The sequence below is a fragment of the Felis catus genome, chromosome B4 (assembly GCF_018350175.1).
Source record: "Felis catus isolate Fca126 chromosome B4, F.catus_Fca126_mat1.0, whole genome shotgun sequence".
Taxonomy (NCBI): domain Eukaryota; kingdom Metazoa; phylum Chordata; class Mammalia; order Carnivora; family Felidae; genus Felis; species Felis catus.
In genome coordinates this window covers 135,009,243-135,027,893 of record NC_058374.1, presented here as the reverse complement: position 1 = coordinate 135,027,893, position 18,651 = coordinate 135,009,243, and the positions used below count along the sequence as shown (strand labels likewise).

The following is an 18,651-nucleotide window of genomic DNA, read 5'->3' as shown; positions in this document are numbered from 1 at the left end:
TGTGGCTAGAGGAGTGTAAGAGGGAGAAGAGCAGAAGATGGGTCAGGGCGATTGTCAGGGACCAGAACACATAGAGCCTCACAGTCCATGTAAGCCGTTTGCAATGTACACTGAATGAGATGGGAGGAACTATTGGTGGGTTTTGATCAGGTTCTGTTTTATAGGGATGACTCAGATTGCTGTGTGGAGAAGAACCGGTAGCCCTGGGGACCAGAGTGGAAGCAGGGAGCCGGTGAGAAGGTTGTTACAATAGTCCAGGTGAGAGATGACAGTGGCTTGTCCTAGTGGTGGTGGTGGAGGCGGTGAGAAGTGGTCAGCTTCTGGATGCATTTTAAGACTAGAACCCGCAGGCTGGCTTATGGGTTGGATGTGGGGGATGAAGAAGAGGAGCCAAGAATGACCTCAAGGTTTTGTTCTGAGCAGCTGCATGGATGGAGTCAAATGAGATGGGGAAGAAGAAATGAGAGGGGCAGGCTGGGAAGGAATCAAGAGTATGATGAAATGGGGTGCCTGGGTGGCTCAGTCCATTAAGCCTCGGACTCTTGATTTCAGCTCGGGTCATGATCTCATGGGACATGAGATTGAGCCCCAAGTCAGAGCCTGCTTGGATTCCTCTCTCTCTCTCTCTCTCTCTCTCTCTCTGGCCCTCCCCCGTCGCGCGCCCCTCTCTCAAAATAAAGAACCATGAAAAAAAAAAAAAAAAGAGCATGATGAATGAGCCTTAGTGAACAAAAATGAACAAATGAATCACTGAACACCTTTCTCTGAGGCAAGGCCTGTCCCATTGACAGCACTTTAAGAGCCTGGGGTCCGGAGCTGGAACGCCCCCATCAAAAAAGCGGATGTGGATTCCTTTAAGAGAGTTGCTCTACCACGCGAAGCCCCGCCCAACTATGGTCACGCGACCCTCGGTCTTGCACTTAAGGGCGGGCCTCCCTCATTTTGAAAGATCCGCGCGCACTTCCAGAGCTGCGGTTCACTCGCCGACTGGGATGTCGGTGTTGCGGCCGCTGGACAAGCAGCCTGGCCTGAACACGGCCACCATCTTGGTAGGCGTCAGCTGCTCCGCTTCCCCTGACCGCCTTTCCTCTTTGGCGGGGCCTCCACCGTCTGTCTGGTCCTCTGGGCTCTCTGAGGTTCTGCTGCGCGCTTTTCGGGCTGGGGTGTGGTGGGCGGGAGGGCCGCATTCTGAACCAATCGGAGTAGCCGCCCTCTGAGTCTGAAGGACGCCCCCACCAATAGGTGCGCGGAGGGCTCTTTTCCGGTTTCTGATTGGTGGGGCGGCTGGGCGGGCTGGGACCCGGGAAGCTGTGTTCAGCGCCGGACAGGTAATGGTTTTCCCAGCGTCTCTTGGGTCCGGCCTTCCGAAGCAGAGTCTGGGGCAGTTAAGAAGTGCTGTGCAGGGGCGCCTGGGTGGCGCAGTCGGCGCGGTCCGTGAGTTCGAGCCCCGCGTCAGGCTCTGGGCTGATGGCTCGGAGCCTGGAGCCTGTTTCCGATTCTGTGTCTCCCTCTCTCTCTGCCCCTCCCCCGTTCATGCTCTGTCTCTCTCTGTCCCAAAAATAAATAAACGTTGAAAAAAAAAAAAAAAGTGCTGTGCAGACAGTACTGGAGCGGGTGCATTCTGGGCCCTCAACTGGGGCCTGGCGGAGCCCTCTCTCGGTAAACGGCGTCGTGCGCGTGGGAGCGGGAATCCTGGGAGTCGAGCGGTCTTGGGTCTGTGGCCTGATCCCCAGGCCCTCCAGCGGGACTGCCGTGCCCAGGCATCAGTAGGCCGCCTTCTCTCCCTGACAGCTGGTGGGCACGGAAGATGCTCTTTTGCAGCAGCTGGCCGATTCGATGCTCAAGGAGGACTGCACCTCGGAGCTGAGGGTGTAAGTAGCTGAGGCTGGGGCGGCGGCGGGGGGCGGGGGGTCCCATCGCTCTGCCGTGGCTGAACTGCAGCCTGCTCTTGTAAGCGGGCAGAGGAGCTGCCAGAGAGGCGGGCGCAGGTGGGGCCAGCCCCTCAAGGCGTGATCTGCCTCCAGCTAAGATACCCTCCATCACTCTCTCACACATGTGTTCTGTGTTCCTCTAGCACTTGTCATCATAAGAAATTTCCTTGTTCCCCTGTTTATTTGTTTCCAGCCTGCCACCCCCGTGGACCCAAGGTCAGCTCCTTGAGGTCAGGGGCTTTGATTTTTGTTCACTAGTGAATTCCCAGTGCTTTGAGCGGTACTTGGCACAGAGTAGTGTTCAGTTAACCCCCTAATTTGGAGAAAAGATGGCTAAGCAATTAGGTTTTGTTTTCTTTTTCTAACTGGTGGAGAGTAGAAATAGCTGCTGGTGGGAAGCAAGGGACTGAATGTATGTGGGTGTCATTGCCCTTCATAGATAAGCTGCAAGGGTCCGTATGGAAGGAGCATGACCCCGCTCTAAAGGGTGCTCCTCCGTGGGAACTTGAAACACCCCTTACTAGGAGAATAAACCCCGTTACAGCACTTTAAAGAATCTCCAATGAGGGAACAAGTTCAGGCAAGAGTGATGAAGGTGGCTTACCCAAGGTCACATAGCTGGTAATTGGCAGACCTGAGATTTGAGCCGACTTCCATTGCCCTCCAAGGGGGTTCAGTCTTAACCCCAGGTCTTCACAATCTAACAGCCGTCTTCTGGGTCTCATCTCCCTCCCAGCACACAGTGTAGCTGGCTCACCCCATGCCATCTTATAGCCCCAAATCCCTCCTGCCAAGGCAGTTCCCAACTTTGAGGCAGAAGGAGTCAGACAGAAGTCATCTAGCAAGGACCGGCTCTGCTCTGCCCCTATGCTCGCCTGAGGAGTCTTGCCCACAAAAGCATCAGGGGCATAGGGGAGGAGCCCCTGACACCGTCTTACCCTAGGAAGGTCAGTATGTGAATGGTCACTGTGATGTGGGTACATATATCTTTAGTCTTGCAATTCTTTTTAAACGTTTGTTTATTTTTGAGAGACAGAAAGCATGAGTGGGGGAGGATCAGAGAGAGAGGGAGACACAGAACCTGAGGCAGGCTCCGGGCTCTGAGCTGTCAGCACAGAGCCCAACGCGGGGCTCAAACTCACGGACCGTGAGATCATGACCTGAGCCCAAGTCAGACGCTTAACTGACTGAGCCACCCAGGTGCCCCTAGTCTTGCAATTTCTTGTTTTTCAGCCACCTGGCAAGGTCCCTCCCTCTGCCCTCCAGTGTGGATCGGCCCCGAATTGACTTGATCGTGTTTGTGGTCAACCTTCATAGCAAATACAGGTGAGAACCAGAGAATGGGTACCTTCAGGGCTCAGGTAGACCTGGGATGGTGACCTCACCTATGCGGGAAGGAGAAGACACAGGGAGAGGCTGCCTGGGGTTAGCCCAGAGGATGAGGATGGGGAGCCAGTGGCAAGTGTATGATATTTTAAAGACACTGATAGGGGCACCTGGGTGGCTCAGTCGGTTAAGCGTCCGACTCTTGATTTCAGCTCAGGTCATGATCTCATGGTTCGTGAGTTCAAGCCCTGCATCGGCCTCTGTGCTGACGTCATGGAGCCTGCTTGAGATTCTCTCTCCCTCCCTCTCTGTCTCTCTCAAAAATAAATTTTAAAAATAAACATTAAAAAAAAAAAAAAAAAGACTGGTAAACCCCAACAGTGCCATCAGTCATTGAGCTAATGTTTTCTGTAGCCTTCTCTGTATCCCTGATGGCAGGCACAGACATGAATGAAATAGACCCCTGTCCCCAAGGTGTTCCCAGCCCCCTGGGGGAGGAAGCTAGACTCTTGAACACAGAGCTGTAGTAGCTAGCATAGGTACTATAAAAGAAGGATGCATTGGGCTATGAGAGCCCCAACAAGACCTGTGACTCTCAGGACATAGGGTAGGGTAGACTTTCTGCTGGAGATGACCAGGTTGAGGTACCGAGGTAAAACTGGGAGTGAGCAGAAGGTTCCAGGTGAAGGGTTAATGTAAAAGGTAAGAGGAGCATAATGTGTGCACAGGACTGTTAAGGCTGGTCCAGGGTCAGGAGCCCAATGTAGTAGCCAGGGAAGCATGAGCGGGTGGTGATGCTTGGGGCCCAGCCTGGCCTCCCTGTGGTGCTGGCAACCTGGGGACAAGACTGCAGCCAACCTGGGGAGTACAGAAGAAGGTTCGCTCTCTCCCTCTGGGGGCGATGGCTGACTGAGGGGAGGCAGGACGCAGCATCCAGCACAGAAACCAAGGCACATGCCTCGTCATGTGGTGTGTGTTAAGTGAAGGCTGTAGTGGAAACACCTGGAACCAGGGACAGATCGATACCAGCTACAGCCAGCAGCAGGATCAAGTCCAGACCCGCTGCCTGGCCAGCTGGAACAGACGAGCAGTGACTTGGGCCCACAGTGGGGCAGAGAAAGGGCTGAGATCTGCCATGATTGCCAGAGGTCCTGACTCAGCAGATCTGTTCTTTGGGTGAGACCCATCTGTTCACCAAAACTGACTGGGTCTTTGGGGAGATCCTGCTCTGTAGTCACACTTAGGGGCCGAGAGCCATCCTTACTGTTTGCCTTAGGCCTTGCTTGTTCAGGCTGAAACCTTGGCCTGGGTCACCTGACTAAGATGGCTTTTTTGACCAGGAGATGACAGATTTCTTTATCATTCCTTGGACACCGGTGAATGAAACCCTTGGCCCGGAAGGTTAAAGGGCCCTTTTCCTGGAGGAAAAGAGTGTTTTCACATACTTGATGTAACTGTAAATACTCTAACCTTATTGGAAAGCAATATGGCAATACCTAGGTACATTTATTTACATATTTATTTGCCTACCTATTTATTAAGTTTATTTATTTTGAGAGAGAGCACGAGCAGGGGAGGGGCAGAGAGAGTGGGAGAGAGAGAGAATCCCAAGCAGGCTCCACACTGTCAGCACAGAGTCCGATGTGAAGCTCGAACCCATAAACCGCGAGATCATGACCTGAGCTGAAACCAAGAGTCGGACACTCGACTGACTGAGGCACCTGGCGCCCACCTAGGTACATTTTAAAAAGACACATAGCTGTGACGCAGCCATTCTACATCTAGCATCGGTCCCACAGAAACATTTGTCTGCATGTGTGAGAATATATATAAAGGAAAAATTCATATGCAAGAGGAATTACACCCCAAACTGTCAGCAGCAGTTACCTCGGGGATGTTGAGACAGAAGGTGCCGGAGAGGAGACTTCCTTTTTACAGAATACCTCCATATTCACTACCGGATTGTTGTACAGGCTTGAGTCATTTTGTAATTAAAAATACTCCAACATGGGGCGCCTGGGTGGCGCAGTCGGTTAAGCGTCCGACTTCAGCCAGGTCACGATCTCGCGGTCCGTGAGTTCGAGCCCCGCGTCGGGCTCTGGGCTGACGGCTCAGAGCCTGGAGCCTGTTTCCGATTCTGTGTCTCCCTCTCTCTCTGCCCCTCCCCCGTTCATGCTCGGTCTCTCTCTGTCCCAAAAATAAATAAAGAAAAACGAAGGAAAAAAAAAATTTTTAAATACTCCAACAAAATGAAAGATGAAGTATTCCTCTAGGGGTGTTTCCTCTTACCCTCCTCTCCTTCTTTGGCCTCTCTGGGTTGAGGAACGCAGCCCTCCACCTTCTCTGTGGTAAGGTTTGTCCTGTGGTTCGTTTTCTCGCGCCAGCCTCCGGAACGTGGAGGAATCCCTGCACCATGTGGACGCCACCTTCTTCCTGGGGAAGGCAGCCTTCCTTGCCACCGGCGGTAAGTGCATCCTCCCCCACCCCCCACCGCGGGCGCTGTGTGGCCGGCACTGCGGTGGGGGACTTCTTACTGAGGCCACCCAAGGGACCAAAGAACGTGAGCTTTGGAATCTGACCTGTTGGCGGGTGTCTCTGAAAGTGAATCTGAGCAGATCGTTCTGCTGAGATAATTGCTAAGAGTTGCCTGGCGATTCCCTGTGGCTTGCAGAGTAAAAGCCACGGTCGGCCCTGTAAAGGCACAACTTTGGCCTTCCACCTTCCTGTCTAGTCTCGTCTCGTGTTCCCGTCCCCTTCTTTGGTTCAGCTTCTCCTTCTCTGAGCAAGGCCTGCCGTTCCTGAGAGACTTTGTAACACTAACGGCGGAAATAGCAACAACTGACCTTTATTGAGCGCTCACTGCACACCAGACACTGTTCTAAAAGTGCTTCGTTTCTGGATCACTTAATCTCCGCTACAAACAACCCTCTGAGGTACATACTGTTATCTTGGTTTTAGAGCTGAGGAGACTGGAGCCTTGAGGTGAACCAGCTTGTCCAAGGCCCACAACTAAAAAGTGGTAGAGCCCATATTCATACCTAGATGGTCCTATTCCAGAGCCCATGCCCTTCGTGATTCTATCATATAGCTTCTCCTGGATGCTTTTTTCTTCTTTGTCTAGCTAACCCCTATTTCCTGTCCCCTCGGAGACACCTCCCTGACCAGCCCTGCAGTCTGGGCCCCGAGGTGTCCATCCCACGCACGCTTCTGTCGTATAGACTCCCCACCCTTCCACCTACACGGATGGCGTGTCTGAGCTGCCCTCCTCCACCCAGCTGAACTGCAAAGTCCTTGGGGGGAGGGCCTGGCACAGATAATGCTCAATGAGCATTGATGAATAAGTGAATGCCGGGTCATTTCTATATATTAATTCACCGAATCTCTATAGTAACTCAGTGGAGTGGGGGCTGTTACCATCCTCCTCTTCTAGATGAGGAAACTCAGGTTTTTATAGAGCACTCTCTCAAAGCCCTTTCAGCTTTATTTTCTAATTTAATGGTCTTGGCTGCCCCGAAAAGAAGGTTGAACAGGACTGTCACCTCGCTGACTAGTAAGCAGCTGAGGCCCAGAGAGAGGTAGTGAATGACTTCGCCCAGTGCTTCCCCGATGACTGCCACGAAGGTAGAGATTGCAGCCTGTAGCACTCACGGCTTCTTTGCAGCTGGGCGAGAGAGTCACTGCAGTGTCCACCGAAACACGATCGTGAAGCTGGCCCACACCTACCGAAGTCCTCTGTTCTTCTGTGACCTGGAGGTAAGGACAGTAATCGAGGGGGTGCAGGGAAAGGGCAGTCAGCACAGTAGGTGTGTCGAGAGTGCTCTTGGAGAGTCAAGTGCCGAGTGAGGAGGTCCTGATGTGGAGACACAAGATCCTAATTTGGATCTTGGCTTCTCTGCTCACTGGCTGGACCTTGGGTAGGTCTGTCACCCTAAGCGTTGGGGCGCACGGATATAAAGTAGGGTGACAGTATGCATTCAGCCTGAGTGCCTCTTTCATGCCAAGTGCGATCACTTGTTGCCTTCTCTTCTTTTGCTTCGTTTTCTCTCATAACTAAGTTTTATGTATGTCATGTGGGTCCTTGTTAATATCTCACTCTCCTGCTGGGCTGTAAGGGCTGTGAGGCCAGGCGTCTTGTCTGTTTCATTAACCAGTGCCCCCTCATGCCCGTCCACAGTCAGAATGCCCCTGTTCCCCTTACTCCCCTGGACCCCAGACCTTGTCTAGTCCCAGCCTGGGGCAGGGCATCCAGCAGGCAGCAGGGAAGACGGGTGGGTGGGTGAGTAGAGGGTTGGAGGGACACATAGGGTGTCCGTTCTGTCCCAACTCACTTCTGTTGGTGTTTCTCATAGGGTGAGTCTAATTATAAGCGTCTCAGAGCAGATTTCTATTTTGCTGATATACTTCGCTCTCCAGCCTCACTTTCTGGAACATGAATCCTGACGTTTTGCTGAAAGTGCTCAGCAGCTGTCCCCTCTGGGAGGCTTGCTGAGGGCTCCCGGGACCTGGGCCACCCCACCCACGTCGCAGGCCTGCTTGGTTTTAGAGTGTGTTTATTGGTTTTGAAGTTCATTTCTGCTGTGTTCTTGGTCCTGCACCTATCCCCAAAGGTAAAGTGATATAATGCAGAGAGAACTGAGTCAGCACACTGTCCCTTACCACCACCCAGACCAGGGATTCTTATTCATGGGTCTGTGGACCCCTCTGGCCTAAGGGTAGAATTCAGGGGATCGGTGAACTTGTATGAGAGAAAAAAAAATACTTTTTTTTCCCATTAAACTCTAAGTGAAATTTGGCGGTGTGAATACAGGCAAGAGATGTCAGTCTTAGCAGTATTTGCCTGGGGCTGTTACCAGCAGAAAGGGCAGATATTTCCATCTCATAAGAGGATGGGGCAGATCTCCTTGTTCAGTGCATCCATAAAGATGCGCATACCCCTTGGTCACAAATTCATTTTTCGTGCTTGACGACTGTTTTAGTCAGCACTCTGACCTCACAGGACGCTGAGGCCTGGGGCACACGCGAAGTGCCTGCCCTTCCAGACTTTCCCCACAACATACCCCAGAAACCCAAGACTTGGAGAGGAGAGGCAACTCGCTCAGTCATACAGCTAGTAAGTTTAACGGTAGAGCCAGCAGGTTTGCACGCTGCTGTCTCTTTTCCTTCTTAGGCTGCTAACTGTGGCTTTGAACAGTCACTTCCCCCACGCAGCCTTCGTCTTCCTATCTCTAAAGGGGAATCATCATCTTTGCCCCACAGCTCAGGTACCTTAAACCTTAAACCTGGCTGAGATGCCCCCCAGCCTGGCGCGGTGTGGTGTAGTTCTCCTTGTGGTCAGTAGGTGGCAGGCCGTACCAGGTATGAGGAGCCTGACCGCTCTCAAGGAAAAGGCCTGCGTCCCCCGGTCTAGTTCCAGCCGTAGCAGCTGGCCTGCTGGCAACGCAAACCTGACATTCCCTCACATGAAGCACCCGGTGGTTGGACAGCCCTCACTCCTCGTACCTGTGCTGTCCTTTTTATTTATTTATTTGTATTTAATTTTTTTGAGAGAGAGAAGGGGTGGGTACAAGTGAGCGAGGGGGAGAGAGAGAGGGAGGGAGAGAGAGAGAATCCCACGAGGGGCAGAGGGGCAGAGAGAGAGAAACGGGGCTCACCCGAAGTAGGGCTCGAGCTCACCTGCGGGGAGTGGGAGAGGTTCGAACTCGTGAACCGTGAGATCGTGACCTGAGCCCAAATCCGATGCTTAACTGACTGAGCCACCCAGGCGCCCCCTGTGTTGTCCTTTTTAGGGCACAGTCCTCCACATATCTGAGTTTGAGCTTCGCCATGTTTTAAGGTCTTGGCACGGTAGGAATTATCAGCCCCCTTTTACACGTGAAGAAACACATTCACGGAGCTGTGGGATTGGCCCAGTGAATTTATGTCCTAGCTCTGCTCTCCTCAGTGGGGCCCCGCGCTGCTCCCTGAGCACACGAATGAGTCAGGCATGGAGCCTGCCCTCTCAGAACCTGGTGAGGCAGAGACTTCTACCCCCGGCGGCTAGACCCAGCAGTCATGGTGTAGACGTGAAGGACGTGCAGAGACCTGGTGGCCTGGCATGGGAAGAAGCCGTTCCTTCCTATAGGTGACAGGAGCCATCTGATGTAGTCAGGCTTGGGTTTGGGGGCCGCGCCTCTGGAGTGTCGTGTGTGGATTGGAGGAGGCTTGGCCAGAGCTGAGGCTGGGGTCGAGGCTGCTGCAGGAGGCCAGCCGGGGAGCCTGAGTGAGAGCGGCAGCAGCAGCTGGGAGGCCTCTTTCTGAGACGAAGGCCACGGAAGTCAGAGTAAGGATTTAGTCAACAGATATTTTTAGGTACTTACAGTGTGCCAAGCACTGTTCTGGGCCCGAGGGATGCATAGAACAAAACAGTAAAAAAGGGGGGGAAAAATCTCAGCTGTGTCGTAGCAGAGGAAACATGTAGAGAAGTAAAATGCGTGGGGCACCTGGGTGGCTCAGTCATTTAAGCATCCGACTCTTGGTTTCGGCTCAGGTCATGATCTCACGGTTCATGAGTTTGAGCCCCACGTCGGACTCTGCACTGAGCACGGAGACTGTTTGGGATTTTCTCTCTCCCTCTCTCTCTGCTTCTCCCCCAATCATGCTGTCTCTGTCTCTCTCAAATAAACAAACTTTAAAAAAAGGACAAAAAAAAAAAAAAAAAAGTAAAACACGTTAGAAAATGAGGATGTGACGGTCAAGAGGCGGTAAAGCAGTAAGGTTTAGTGTCAGTGGCCGGGGGTGACTGTTAAGAGATCTGTGGAGGCGGTAGGGAGGCAAGCCGTGGAGACTCCTGGTGGAGGAGCACATGGGGCCAGAGGAGTGTGGAGACTGGCCTGGTGGGTCCAGGGTCCCCCAGGGAGGGCTCCCTGGAGATGCGTCAGAGTGACAGCAGGGCCAGAGCCGGAGGGCCTCATGGGTCTTAGTAAAGGCAGTGGCTTTCGCTCTGAGTAAAACTGGAGCCACAGGGAGGGGTGTGGGGGCAGGGAGGGGTGTGGCCCGACATGGGTTTTACTTATTTTTATTTTCCACTTACGTGATGTGGGTTTAAATGGATCCCTTAGATGTGGCACAGAGGAGGGGGCAGCCCGTGAGGCCAGAGGAGAGGAGAGGCCAGGGGAGCGTGGGGTCCCGGGGGCAGGTAGAAAAGCATCCCAGGGACGGGGCGCGGCTGCGGCAGGGTCTGCTGAGAGGACACTCGGGGAGAAGGACAGCTGCCTCTGGATTTGGAAAGAGGAGTCGCGAGGGACAAAGGCGGAAGCAAGAGCAGGAGGGCCGAGGGTGCCCAGTCCCTAGTTTGGGCGACTGGTTGGACGCTCATGCCCCCTTCCCCGGTCAAAGCAGGAGCAGAGGGAGGACGAGCTGGTCCTGCGGCGCCAGCCCCGTTTGGCGGCGGAGGGCGGCTCAGCATCGTTCTTCCTTCACCGGGCACTGATTCCCTGGTGCCAGGCCCTGGAACAGAGTCACCCGCCCTACGTGACCCCACCCCACAGCGCCTCTGGGCCCCTGCCTTCAAAAGCGGGGACTCTTTGTTGATGGCACCTCCCTGTCCCCCTGAGGGCCACTGCCTGTCGGCCCCCCCTTTTCCATCCCTCAGCTCCCAGGTAAGGAGCCTTCGGGGCCTCTGCCTCCCGGGCACTGTCTGGAACTAGCCCGGATCCAGATCCCTGTTCTGCGGCCACTAGACAGTTTACCCAACTTCGCCAACCTTGCCTGCTAAGCCCCGTATCTCGGCTTCCAGCCCCTTCTGGCGGGCTGTGCGGCAGGACCGGTGGCCCCCGACCCGCCTCCCCCATCCTCTCTTCTCCCCCTGCAGATAGAAGGCTTTCGGGCCACCATGGCACAGCGCCTGGTACGCATGCTGCAGATCTGCGCTGGCCACGTGCCCGGTGTCTCAGCCCTGAACCTGCTGTCCCTGCTGAGGAGCTCTGAGACCCCGGCCCCAGAGGACCTGTAAGGGCTGCTGGCCCCCGAGCCGCCGCTCCCCCCGCCTGGTGACTGGTAGACTTCCGCTGTCGCTGAAGACGGGGTCGGGGCTTGGCGGGCCCTGGCTCAGCGGTCAGATGCCCGCACGACCCAACTCGTCCCAACTCGTCCGCGCTCCAGCGGGGAGCCCCGCTGGCGGGCCTGCAGCTCCTTCCCTCCCGCAGAGCCCGTGTCTTCACCCACCTGCCCGGATACATCGCCACTTCAGGCTCCATTTGAACAAAGCGTCCACGGCTCAAAACGATTCCGAAAACCGCTGGCCTCCTCCATCCCTTGATTTTGCAGATGGGGACACGGACTCGGAACAGTGAGGAGGGCCGGGCAGAGGGGGCGTTGCGCTCTGTGACCCAATCCGACCCACATCCTGGCCTTGCTGTTCTTCAGGAACCTGGTGTTGCCGTTTGGAGCCTCGGTTTCCCCGGGTGCGGAGGGGAGGTCGTCCTGCTGACCTTGTTGCGTTGTGAGGGCTGAGTGAAGCGACCGAGGGGACAAGGCTGTGGTTGTATTTCTCCCTCCACTTGTTGTGTGCTCTAGGTATTTCATAATCCGTTGTATCAAGGTGCCAGACAAGTGCTCAGGGAACAGTTCTGTTTGAAATCACACAGGACTGGGTTCAAAAGCTGGTGCAAAGCCAGGAATTAAACCGTTTGTGAACTCCTAAGTTGCGGAGAATTATGGGCTGGCTCCCTGCTCGGCAGTGAGAGGTTGTGCCTTGACCGTGGCTCCTCTTCTCCTTTGGGTCTAGTTAGAATTTGCCAAAGTGCCAGGGTCGGAATCCAGAAATGCTGTCAGCCAGGTCGGGGCCCCTGCCGCTCCTCGGTGGCCAGCTGGGCACACAGGAGTTTGGGGGCAAACGGGGGTTGGTGGACGAGACCTCAGGAGGAGAGCCAGGTCTGGGCTCCCTTGGACCATGCCGGCTCCCCCCACCCCTACCCTGCTTGTCTGTGCTGGGGCCTCCTCGTGCCCCAGCCTGGCACCCCGGGCAGGGCCGGCACTGCCACAGCCCCAGCCCCAGCCCGTGCTCTTTGCGAGATTGGGCCGACTTGAAACTCCTGGCGGGCGTCGTGAGGACAGGGCCTGCCCTTCTTTCTGTGGGCTTCCGCCAGAGCTTGACCCAGCACCGCACCCCTAGTGCTCAGTAGCGTTTGGCGGCCAAACACCGGGCTGATTTGAGGCCACCCTGTGGGCCCCCCTGAGAACGTCAGCTGTGCAGATTCGGGTCAGGGTCCCCAGTGTCCCCAACACAGCAGGGCACCACACGCTCCAGTCTCCTCGCGCCGCTGCTCCTGTGACCCCCAGCAGATCTGTGAGGTGGACCATGTTTCCCTACTTCAGCTGGCAAAGCACTGCTGTCACCAGAGGCATGTCCTTGTCACACAGCCATTCGGGCAGCCGACCGGCCCCACCTTCTTTTTCCTTGCAGTTGTTTTCTTACGTGCCTGATGGTCGAACAAAGGTTTGGGCACTTCTGGGCAGGCCCGGACTGGCAACACAGAAGTGGACGCACAGGCCTCATGCCCGAGAAAGCAGCTATCGGGAAGGGCAGGCTCTTAAGGAGCCACTCGCTTGGGGCGGGGTCCACACCTCAGGACAGGACCGCGAGGTGCCAAGGTGGCCATTAGCACAGGGGCAGACCTGCTGGAGGAGGGGGCGGGGAGCAGGGCAGGAGCGCTGCCCGTGCCAGGACAGTCACGGCTTCAAGCACGGGGCTCACAACACGCCCGCGGCCCGCTCGAGGGGCTCCTCGGCGTCGGGGAAGGCAGGCCAGCTTCTGTGCTGAGGTGGACGCATCCAGGGTTGAAGGAAGAGGCCAAGGTGAGAGGTAAAAGTGGTTTTGATCTCAGAGGAGATGGGCAGGATCGGCAGAGGTCCAGGGAAAGCCAGCCTTCTCGGTAGCCTGGGCCATAAAGGGTGGGCTTTTGCAGGGCAGCGTGGGGAGCAGGTGGAGGGCGGGCAGGTCTTTGGGAGCTAATGGAGCATGGTATCCAAGCAGGGGAGGAAGGCAGTGTGGATACAGCCTGCCTGCCTCTGTTGAGCATGTCCCTTATCGGAGACAAGGGGAAGTCCTCCCGTAACCCTTAGCCTCCCCCCAGCCAGCATGGGGCTCTCTCTCTCTCTCTCTCTCTCTCTATCGAGTCTCTGTGCCGTGTTTTCTTTGCCACCTGGTGCCATTTAACAAGAGAAGTGGCATCACACTCCAGCCAAGGACTTGAGAGCTTTCCAAGTGCCGGGGGAACACGATGCTGTCAACTGCTGCCAGCTCCAGCGGGCTTGGCAGGGGCCCAGGAACCAGAGGCCGCCTCTGCCCCACAGCAGAGCTGAGCAATCAGTTCCCAACCAGCAGTTAGCGGCCCTCCCAGGCCTGCTGCCCCCGGCCAGGGAGTGTGGCTGCTCGGCCCTGTCTGGAGGCCAGGGATACGGCCTGGGAGGCAGTCCTATCAAGGGAAGTGATGGAAAACCAGTCTTTACGCCCCAGTGGTGCCTGGAATTGGTGCTTGGTGCCGTGTGGGATCACCACGGTGGAGGGAGACGGGAGAGGCTGCCCTTGGCTTCTTATGATCTCGTGACCTTGGGCAGGTCACTTACCCTCCGAGAGCCTCAGGTTCCTTATCTGTAGAATGAGATCAGGCTAATTAACACCTTTCTCCCCAGCTGGTGTCGGGACTGAGCATGAGAAACCATTATTTTAAACAAACAAGACTTTAAGCAAACGTCAGAACTCTCAGGCTGGCCTTGGTCTCAAGGTGGGCATGCTGGAGGCAGTTACACGGGGTGGGCTAGCGGTCTGAATGGGTGGGCGGCCTGAGGCTCCTGGAGGAGAGGCCTTCGTGCCGGACCTCGAGCTGCCGCGTCCATGCTGTCTGAGTACGCAGAGGGAAGAGGGGGGTTCGGGCCCCTGCTGTATGGATGAGGTATCTGAGGCTCTCAGAGGGGCGGGGCCTGTTCGGGGTCCCAGGTTCTTTGTTCCTGGGGCCCACCCCAGGGAGCTCACACCCTCCGTAGGAGATGGCCCAGGCCTGCGTGTTCTGGCCCTGATCTGATGGTGTTTCCCACCCCTGCCGAGGAGGGGGCTCTGCAACGTGGCACCTGAGCCTCCTTCACCCCTCAGTGAGCAAAGGCAGGGGCGGCCCGGGGCTGGGCTCAGACAGGGGACCCTGGTCACAGAGGGGAAGTGATGCAGTGGGAAAGGACCCAGCCTCCGAGTCTCACTGACTTGGGGTCTGTGGCCAACCTGCAGTGTGACCTGGGGCAGCTCACTTCCTGTCTTCCCGTCCCCACGGCCTCTTGAGGTTCTTGTGAGTCTCAGCTGCACCTGCCCCGTGTGTGCCCTCCACAGGCTGGTTGTGCCCAGGGGTGTGGGCGGCAAGGGGAGCCCTGGGGAGTTCTTGAGATAAAGGCCTGCCACAGCCTGCCCCTCCCCCCACGTACCTGGTGCTGGGCCAGGCCTACCTGACAGGCCCCCGGGCAGAAAGGTACCCTTTGCCCGAGGTACCTGCTGGCTTAACCTCCTTCCCTCAGCCTCCGCTGGGGCCATAAGGATGCAGGCAGAGAGAATCAGTGTGGAAAGACTTCTCGTAGATACCTGGAGATCAAGGGGCAGAGGCGTGGAGGGTGGGGACAATGTGATGGGTTGTCAGGCCCTGCCCAAATCTGAGTCCCACCTGAGTTTGACCCTGTGGACCGAGGGCTGCTGAGGACCAGCTCTGGAAGGGAGACAGGGTGGGTTGCCCCAGTGCCCCTGACCTGGACGGAAGGCAGCCTTCCTTGGAGGCCGCACTCTTACATCAGAAGAAATGCCAAAGGCATTTGGGGATCCCCGGGAGCTAACATTTGGCAGATGCCCGGTCTGGCGATATAATGGCCCTGCAGAGCCAGGCCCAGAGGGCTCCCAGAACCTGATCATCCTCTGCCGTGTTCAGCCACAGGCTCCCCAAGGGCTGGACCTGACCGCCTCCCACCTGCTGACCAGGAGAGGACCCCACAGATGTGTGTGCCGTGGTAGCAGTGGTGAGAGCTCAGGGCCGGGGGGCTGCCTGGCTCGCCCCTGATCCTTCCGACGCTGCTTTCCTCTTTGTAAAGTGATATTCACGATGCCACCTCCCCTACAGGGTTGAGGCAAGCACTGTGGATTCATGCAGGGCACAGGGCCAGGCAGGTGACTAGTCGGTACTGGCCACTGCCGTTTTCCTGGTTGCTGTGCCGTTCCCTGGGCCTCGTCTGCTCCTCCCTAGACATCCTGGGGGAGTCACTCTCCCCTCCATCCCTGTGTTCCGAGGTCTCAGCAAGCCTTCCCGGGCCCCCCCCACCCAGGCCCTCCCTGCCACCCTTCCCTCCTGAAATTGTCTCCCCAGCACTTCCCAGCCCCTTACCTACTGTACGGTTTCACCATTTAGGTTTTGTCCCGGTTGTCTCCCCAGAATGTAGAACAGTGCCTGGTACATAGTGAATCTCAGTAAATATTTGGTAAACGAATGGAGATGTCTGCTCACGGAGTCGGCCTGTGCATCATTCATACGGGACCAAAAACCTGAAGGAGGTCCAGAGCCAGCAGCCCTTGTCCCCGCCTGGTGACTTGAATGAGGCCTGAGGGAAGGCAGCCGCTGGGGAGGCTCCCTGCTCTCTCACCTCCCCACCCCTGCCTTACAGCAGCCTTCCGCCTTCCACCTGCTGGCCTGGAACCCAGAGAGGGGGACTCTACTCCCTGTGGCTGAGATGCTAATGAGCTGGGGTCTCCATTCTGACCTCACTTTGAGGGCCGTGTCCTCTATCTCCGGGCCATGCTGAGAACGGGCTGCCCTGGCCAGCAACCCCGAGGAGCGTTAGACTGCGCGTGTGTGTGTGCACGTGTGCATGTATGGAGGTGGGGATGAGGGCTGGAGGACAGGCAGCTTGGGCCTGTGAAAATCTGGGCAAGGATTTTGTAACTGCTTCATGGAAGGGCGTAGCTGCCCTTGCACAGCTTGGAGTCAGGGGGAGAAGGACCGGGGACTCTCCAGCCCCACAAGGACTTTGTATCCATCCCCTGCCTCTCCCACCCCTTGTCCTAGTGTCCAGAGGCCCAAAGCCACATTCTTCCCGCTGTCCCCAGCGAGAGGGACTTTCTGGCAGTGTCCTATTTGTCAGAGCTAAACACACGAGAAAGGCAAAGGAGTCTCTACCCTGGGGACCCTGGCCGCTCCTGCTCCTGTGACGAAATCGAAGGGGAGAGCCCGCAGGGCCCAGGAGGGCAGGGAAGCCAACAGAACAGCTCACACTTGGGACCCCTGTATGAATCACAATACCTGCTCTTCTGCAAGAACTTACGTGAGAATTTAAAGGCGCAAGGCAGAATAGGAGGAAAAAGTCCACGGGCTCCCTCTGGGGACAGCAGGGAAAGGCCCCTTCTTACTCACAGATTTCTGTATTGTTTGAGGGTTTTTTCATGAGAACGTGTTCAGGTATTACAGAATTACAATAAAAGCAATTTTTACGTCAGGAGCGCATGCATCCTGGGTCTCCGTGTACTTTCACAACTAGATCTAGGGGGCCGGGCGTCTCTGTCCCCCAGGGACTGCCCCAGCTTGACACTGAGCTGGTCCAACTGGCAGTTTCCCCATTTCCCCCACCCTGTCCCCGAGGCATGAAGGGCACCGGCCACGCTTCGCAGTCGGGTGGGCACAGACCCTGTCCAGACTCCCCGTTCGCACTGGGTCATCCCTTTGCCCTCGAGAGTCCCTGTTCTGGAAAACCGACATTATAATACTGCCTGTGTCAGAGCCATTGGGAGGGTGTTTCGGGGGGAATTTGAGGAACAAAGATCGTTGGAGACTCCTTTTTCCCTGACCCCAAATTAATTATTTTTTTAAACAATTCATCAGTGAACGAAAACGTGAGAACACTGAGACATTCGATTAGGTAGGCTTTTTTCAGCTACAAAGTCCCTTATTTTCTATTCAGTATGTATGAGGTGATGATATCAAATTATTTAAAGTAAAGACTATCAGGGCACCTGGCTGGTTCAGTCAGTGGAGCATGTGACTTTTGATCTCAGGGTTGTGAGTTCAAGCCCCACGTTGGGTGCAGAGATTATTAAATAAGTAAATAAAAATAAATAAAAATCTTGGGGCACCTGGGTGGCTCAGTCGGCTAAGTGCCCAGCTCGGCTCTTGATTTTGGCTCAGATCATGATCTCATGGTTTGTGAGATTGTGCCCCACATTGGGCTCTGCACTGGCAGCACGGGAGCCTGCTTGGGATTCTCTCTCTCTGTCTCTCTCTGTCTCTCTCTGCCCCCTCCCTGCTTGTGCTCTGTCTCTTTCTCTCTCAAAATAAATAAACATGAAAAAGATTTTAAATAAAAATCTTAAGTGAGTAAAAATGATCAAAAGAACAAAAATTTACAAAAACCACATTGATTTGTGAAACTAACTCCTCTCTCGGACACGTCTCCGTCAAGAAGTGACATAGAAGAAATTCGTAATCAAATAAAGAATTCAAATAAAGAAATTCCTAATCTTGACTGAAGAGCTGTGTAAACCAAAATAAGGACTACGTTGAGGATTTAACCTAGTATTTACCACATTGGTCTGTTGGGGAAATTTCTCTTAACTGCAGAGTCGAGATTCAAGGCCTCCCGCCCCCTCCCCGTTCAGGAGCCACGAGTGAAGAGGTTTGTCCAGGGCCAGGCACCTGCCCATGCCACTGACCTGGATCGCACACGCTTCTCGCTGTTACCCCTTTGTCCTGGGCACGTGCTCCGGGCACACAGGAGGCACCGAGCGAACGGTCGCTGTCCTCCTCTGGCTTGGGCCCCTGAAGACCACCTCCCGTGCTTTCTGCTGGAGCCGGTGCAGCCACAGTGAGACAGACAGAGGCCCACGTGGCCCGTGCAGAAGTGGCTCACGGAAGTGGCCCCAGGCCGGCCCCACTGGCCCACCCTCTGCTAGGGACGGGGTCCTCACGCCAGGTTCCCACAAGACTCCGTCCGCTCGGCCCGAAGGCGTGAGGTTTAAAGGAGGCGTCCCGGTCCAATGTAAGGGCTCTGCGGTCCTGAGAGCGAAAGGTAGTAACGGCACCACTGTGATGAGGGTGGGGATTCCGCCCCCACCTCCCTGCCCCCGCTCCCCTCCAGGCCCCTGGCTCCCCCACCCCCTCACCGCACACCCACACTCGCACCCACACCCACCATCCCAGACCCACTTCTCCTTTGCAGCTGCCCTGCCGCCTACACCTTCCTGCCATGGAGTTGCTGGCCCGTGGGCAGGGGACGGAGAGGCAGTGGGCCAGGGCTCCTGGGGGTCAGCCGACTCAGGGGTCCGTGAGTCCTCAGGGTCCCCTGAGCCAGAAACCTGGGGACCAGCCTTTCTCGCCTCACTCCACAGCATCGCTCTTTGCTC

General features: G+C 55.9%; 1 protein-coding gene across 9 annotated transcripts; it reads left to right on the top strand.

The window, feature by feature from the left end:
* The first annotated feature begins 894 nt into the window (after positions 1-894).
* On the top strand, positions 895-18,054 carry CENPM (centromere protein M). 9 transcript variants are annotated; one of them, XM_045062449.1, is made up of 7 exons: positions 895-1,049; positions 1,792-1,871; positions 3,165-3,257; positions 5,642-5,721; positions 6,919-7,010; positions 15,197-15,284; positions 15,386-16,763. In XM_045062449.1, exons 1-7 carry the CDS (start codon positions 993-995, stop codon positions 15,718-15,720), a joined length of 825 nt encoding a protein of 274 aa, XP_044918384.1. In that variant the 5' UTR covers positions 895-992; the 3' UTR covers positions 15,721-16,763. The 9 variants fall into 9 exon arrangements, 7 of the variants coding, with proteins under 7 accessions (XP_044918384.1, XP_019691217.3, XP_019691216.2 ...); XR_006601161.1 differs by lacking the exons at positions 15,197-15,284; positions 15,386-16,763 and adding exons at positions 5,989-6,190; positions 11,107-11,157; XR_006601162.1 differs by lacking the exons at positions 15,197-15,284; positions 15,386-16,763 and adding exons at positions 6,025-6,190; positions 11,107-11,157 and having other exon boundaries at positions 896-1,049.
* Positions 18,055-18,651: the final 597 nt, after the last annotated feature.

Coding starts and splice junctions, on each gene's coding strand:
- CENPM (XM_045062449.1), top strand. CDS start 993: ATGTCGGTGTTGCGGCCGCTGGACAAGCAGCCTGGCCTGAACACGGCC. Junction 3,258..5,641: donor AACCTTCATAGCAAATACAG/GTGAGAACCAGA, acceptor TTCTCGCGCCAG/CCTCCGGAACGTGGAGGAAT. Junction 7,011..15,196: donor TGTTCTTCTGTGACCTGGAG/GTAAGGACAGTA, acceptor TGCCGTGTTCAG/CCACAGGCTCCCCAAGGGCT.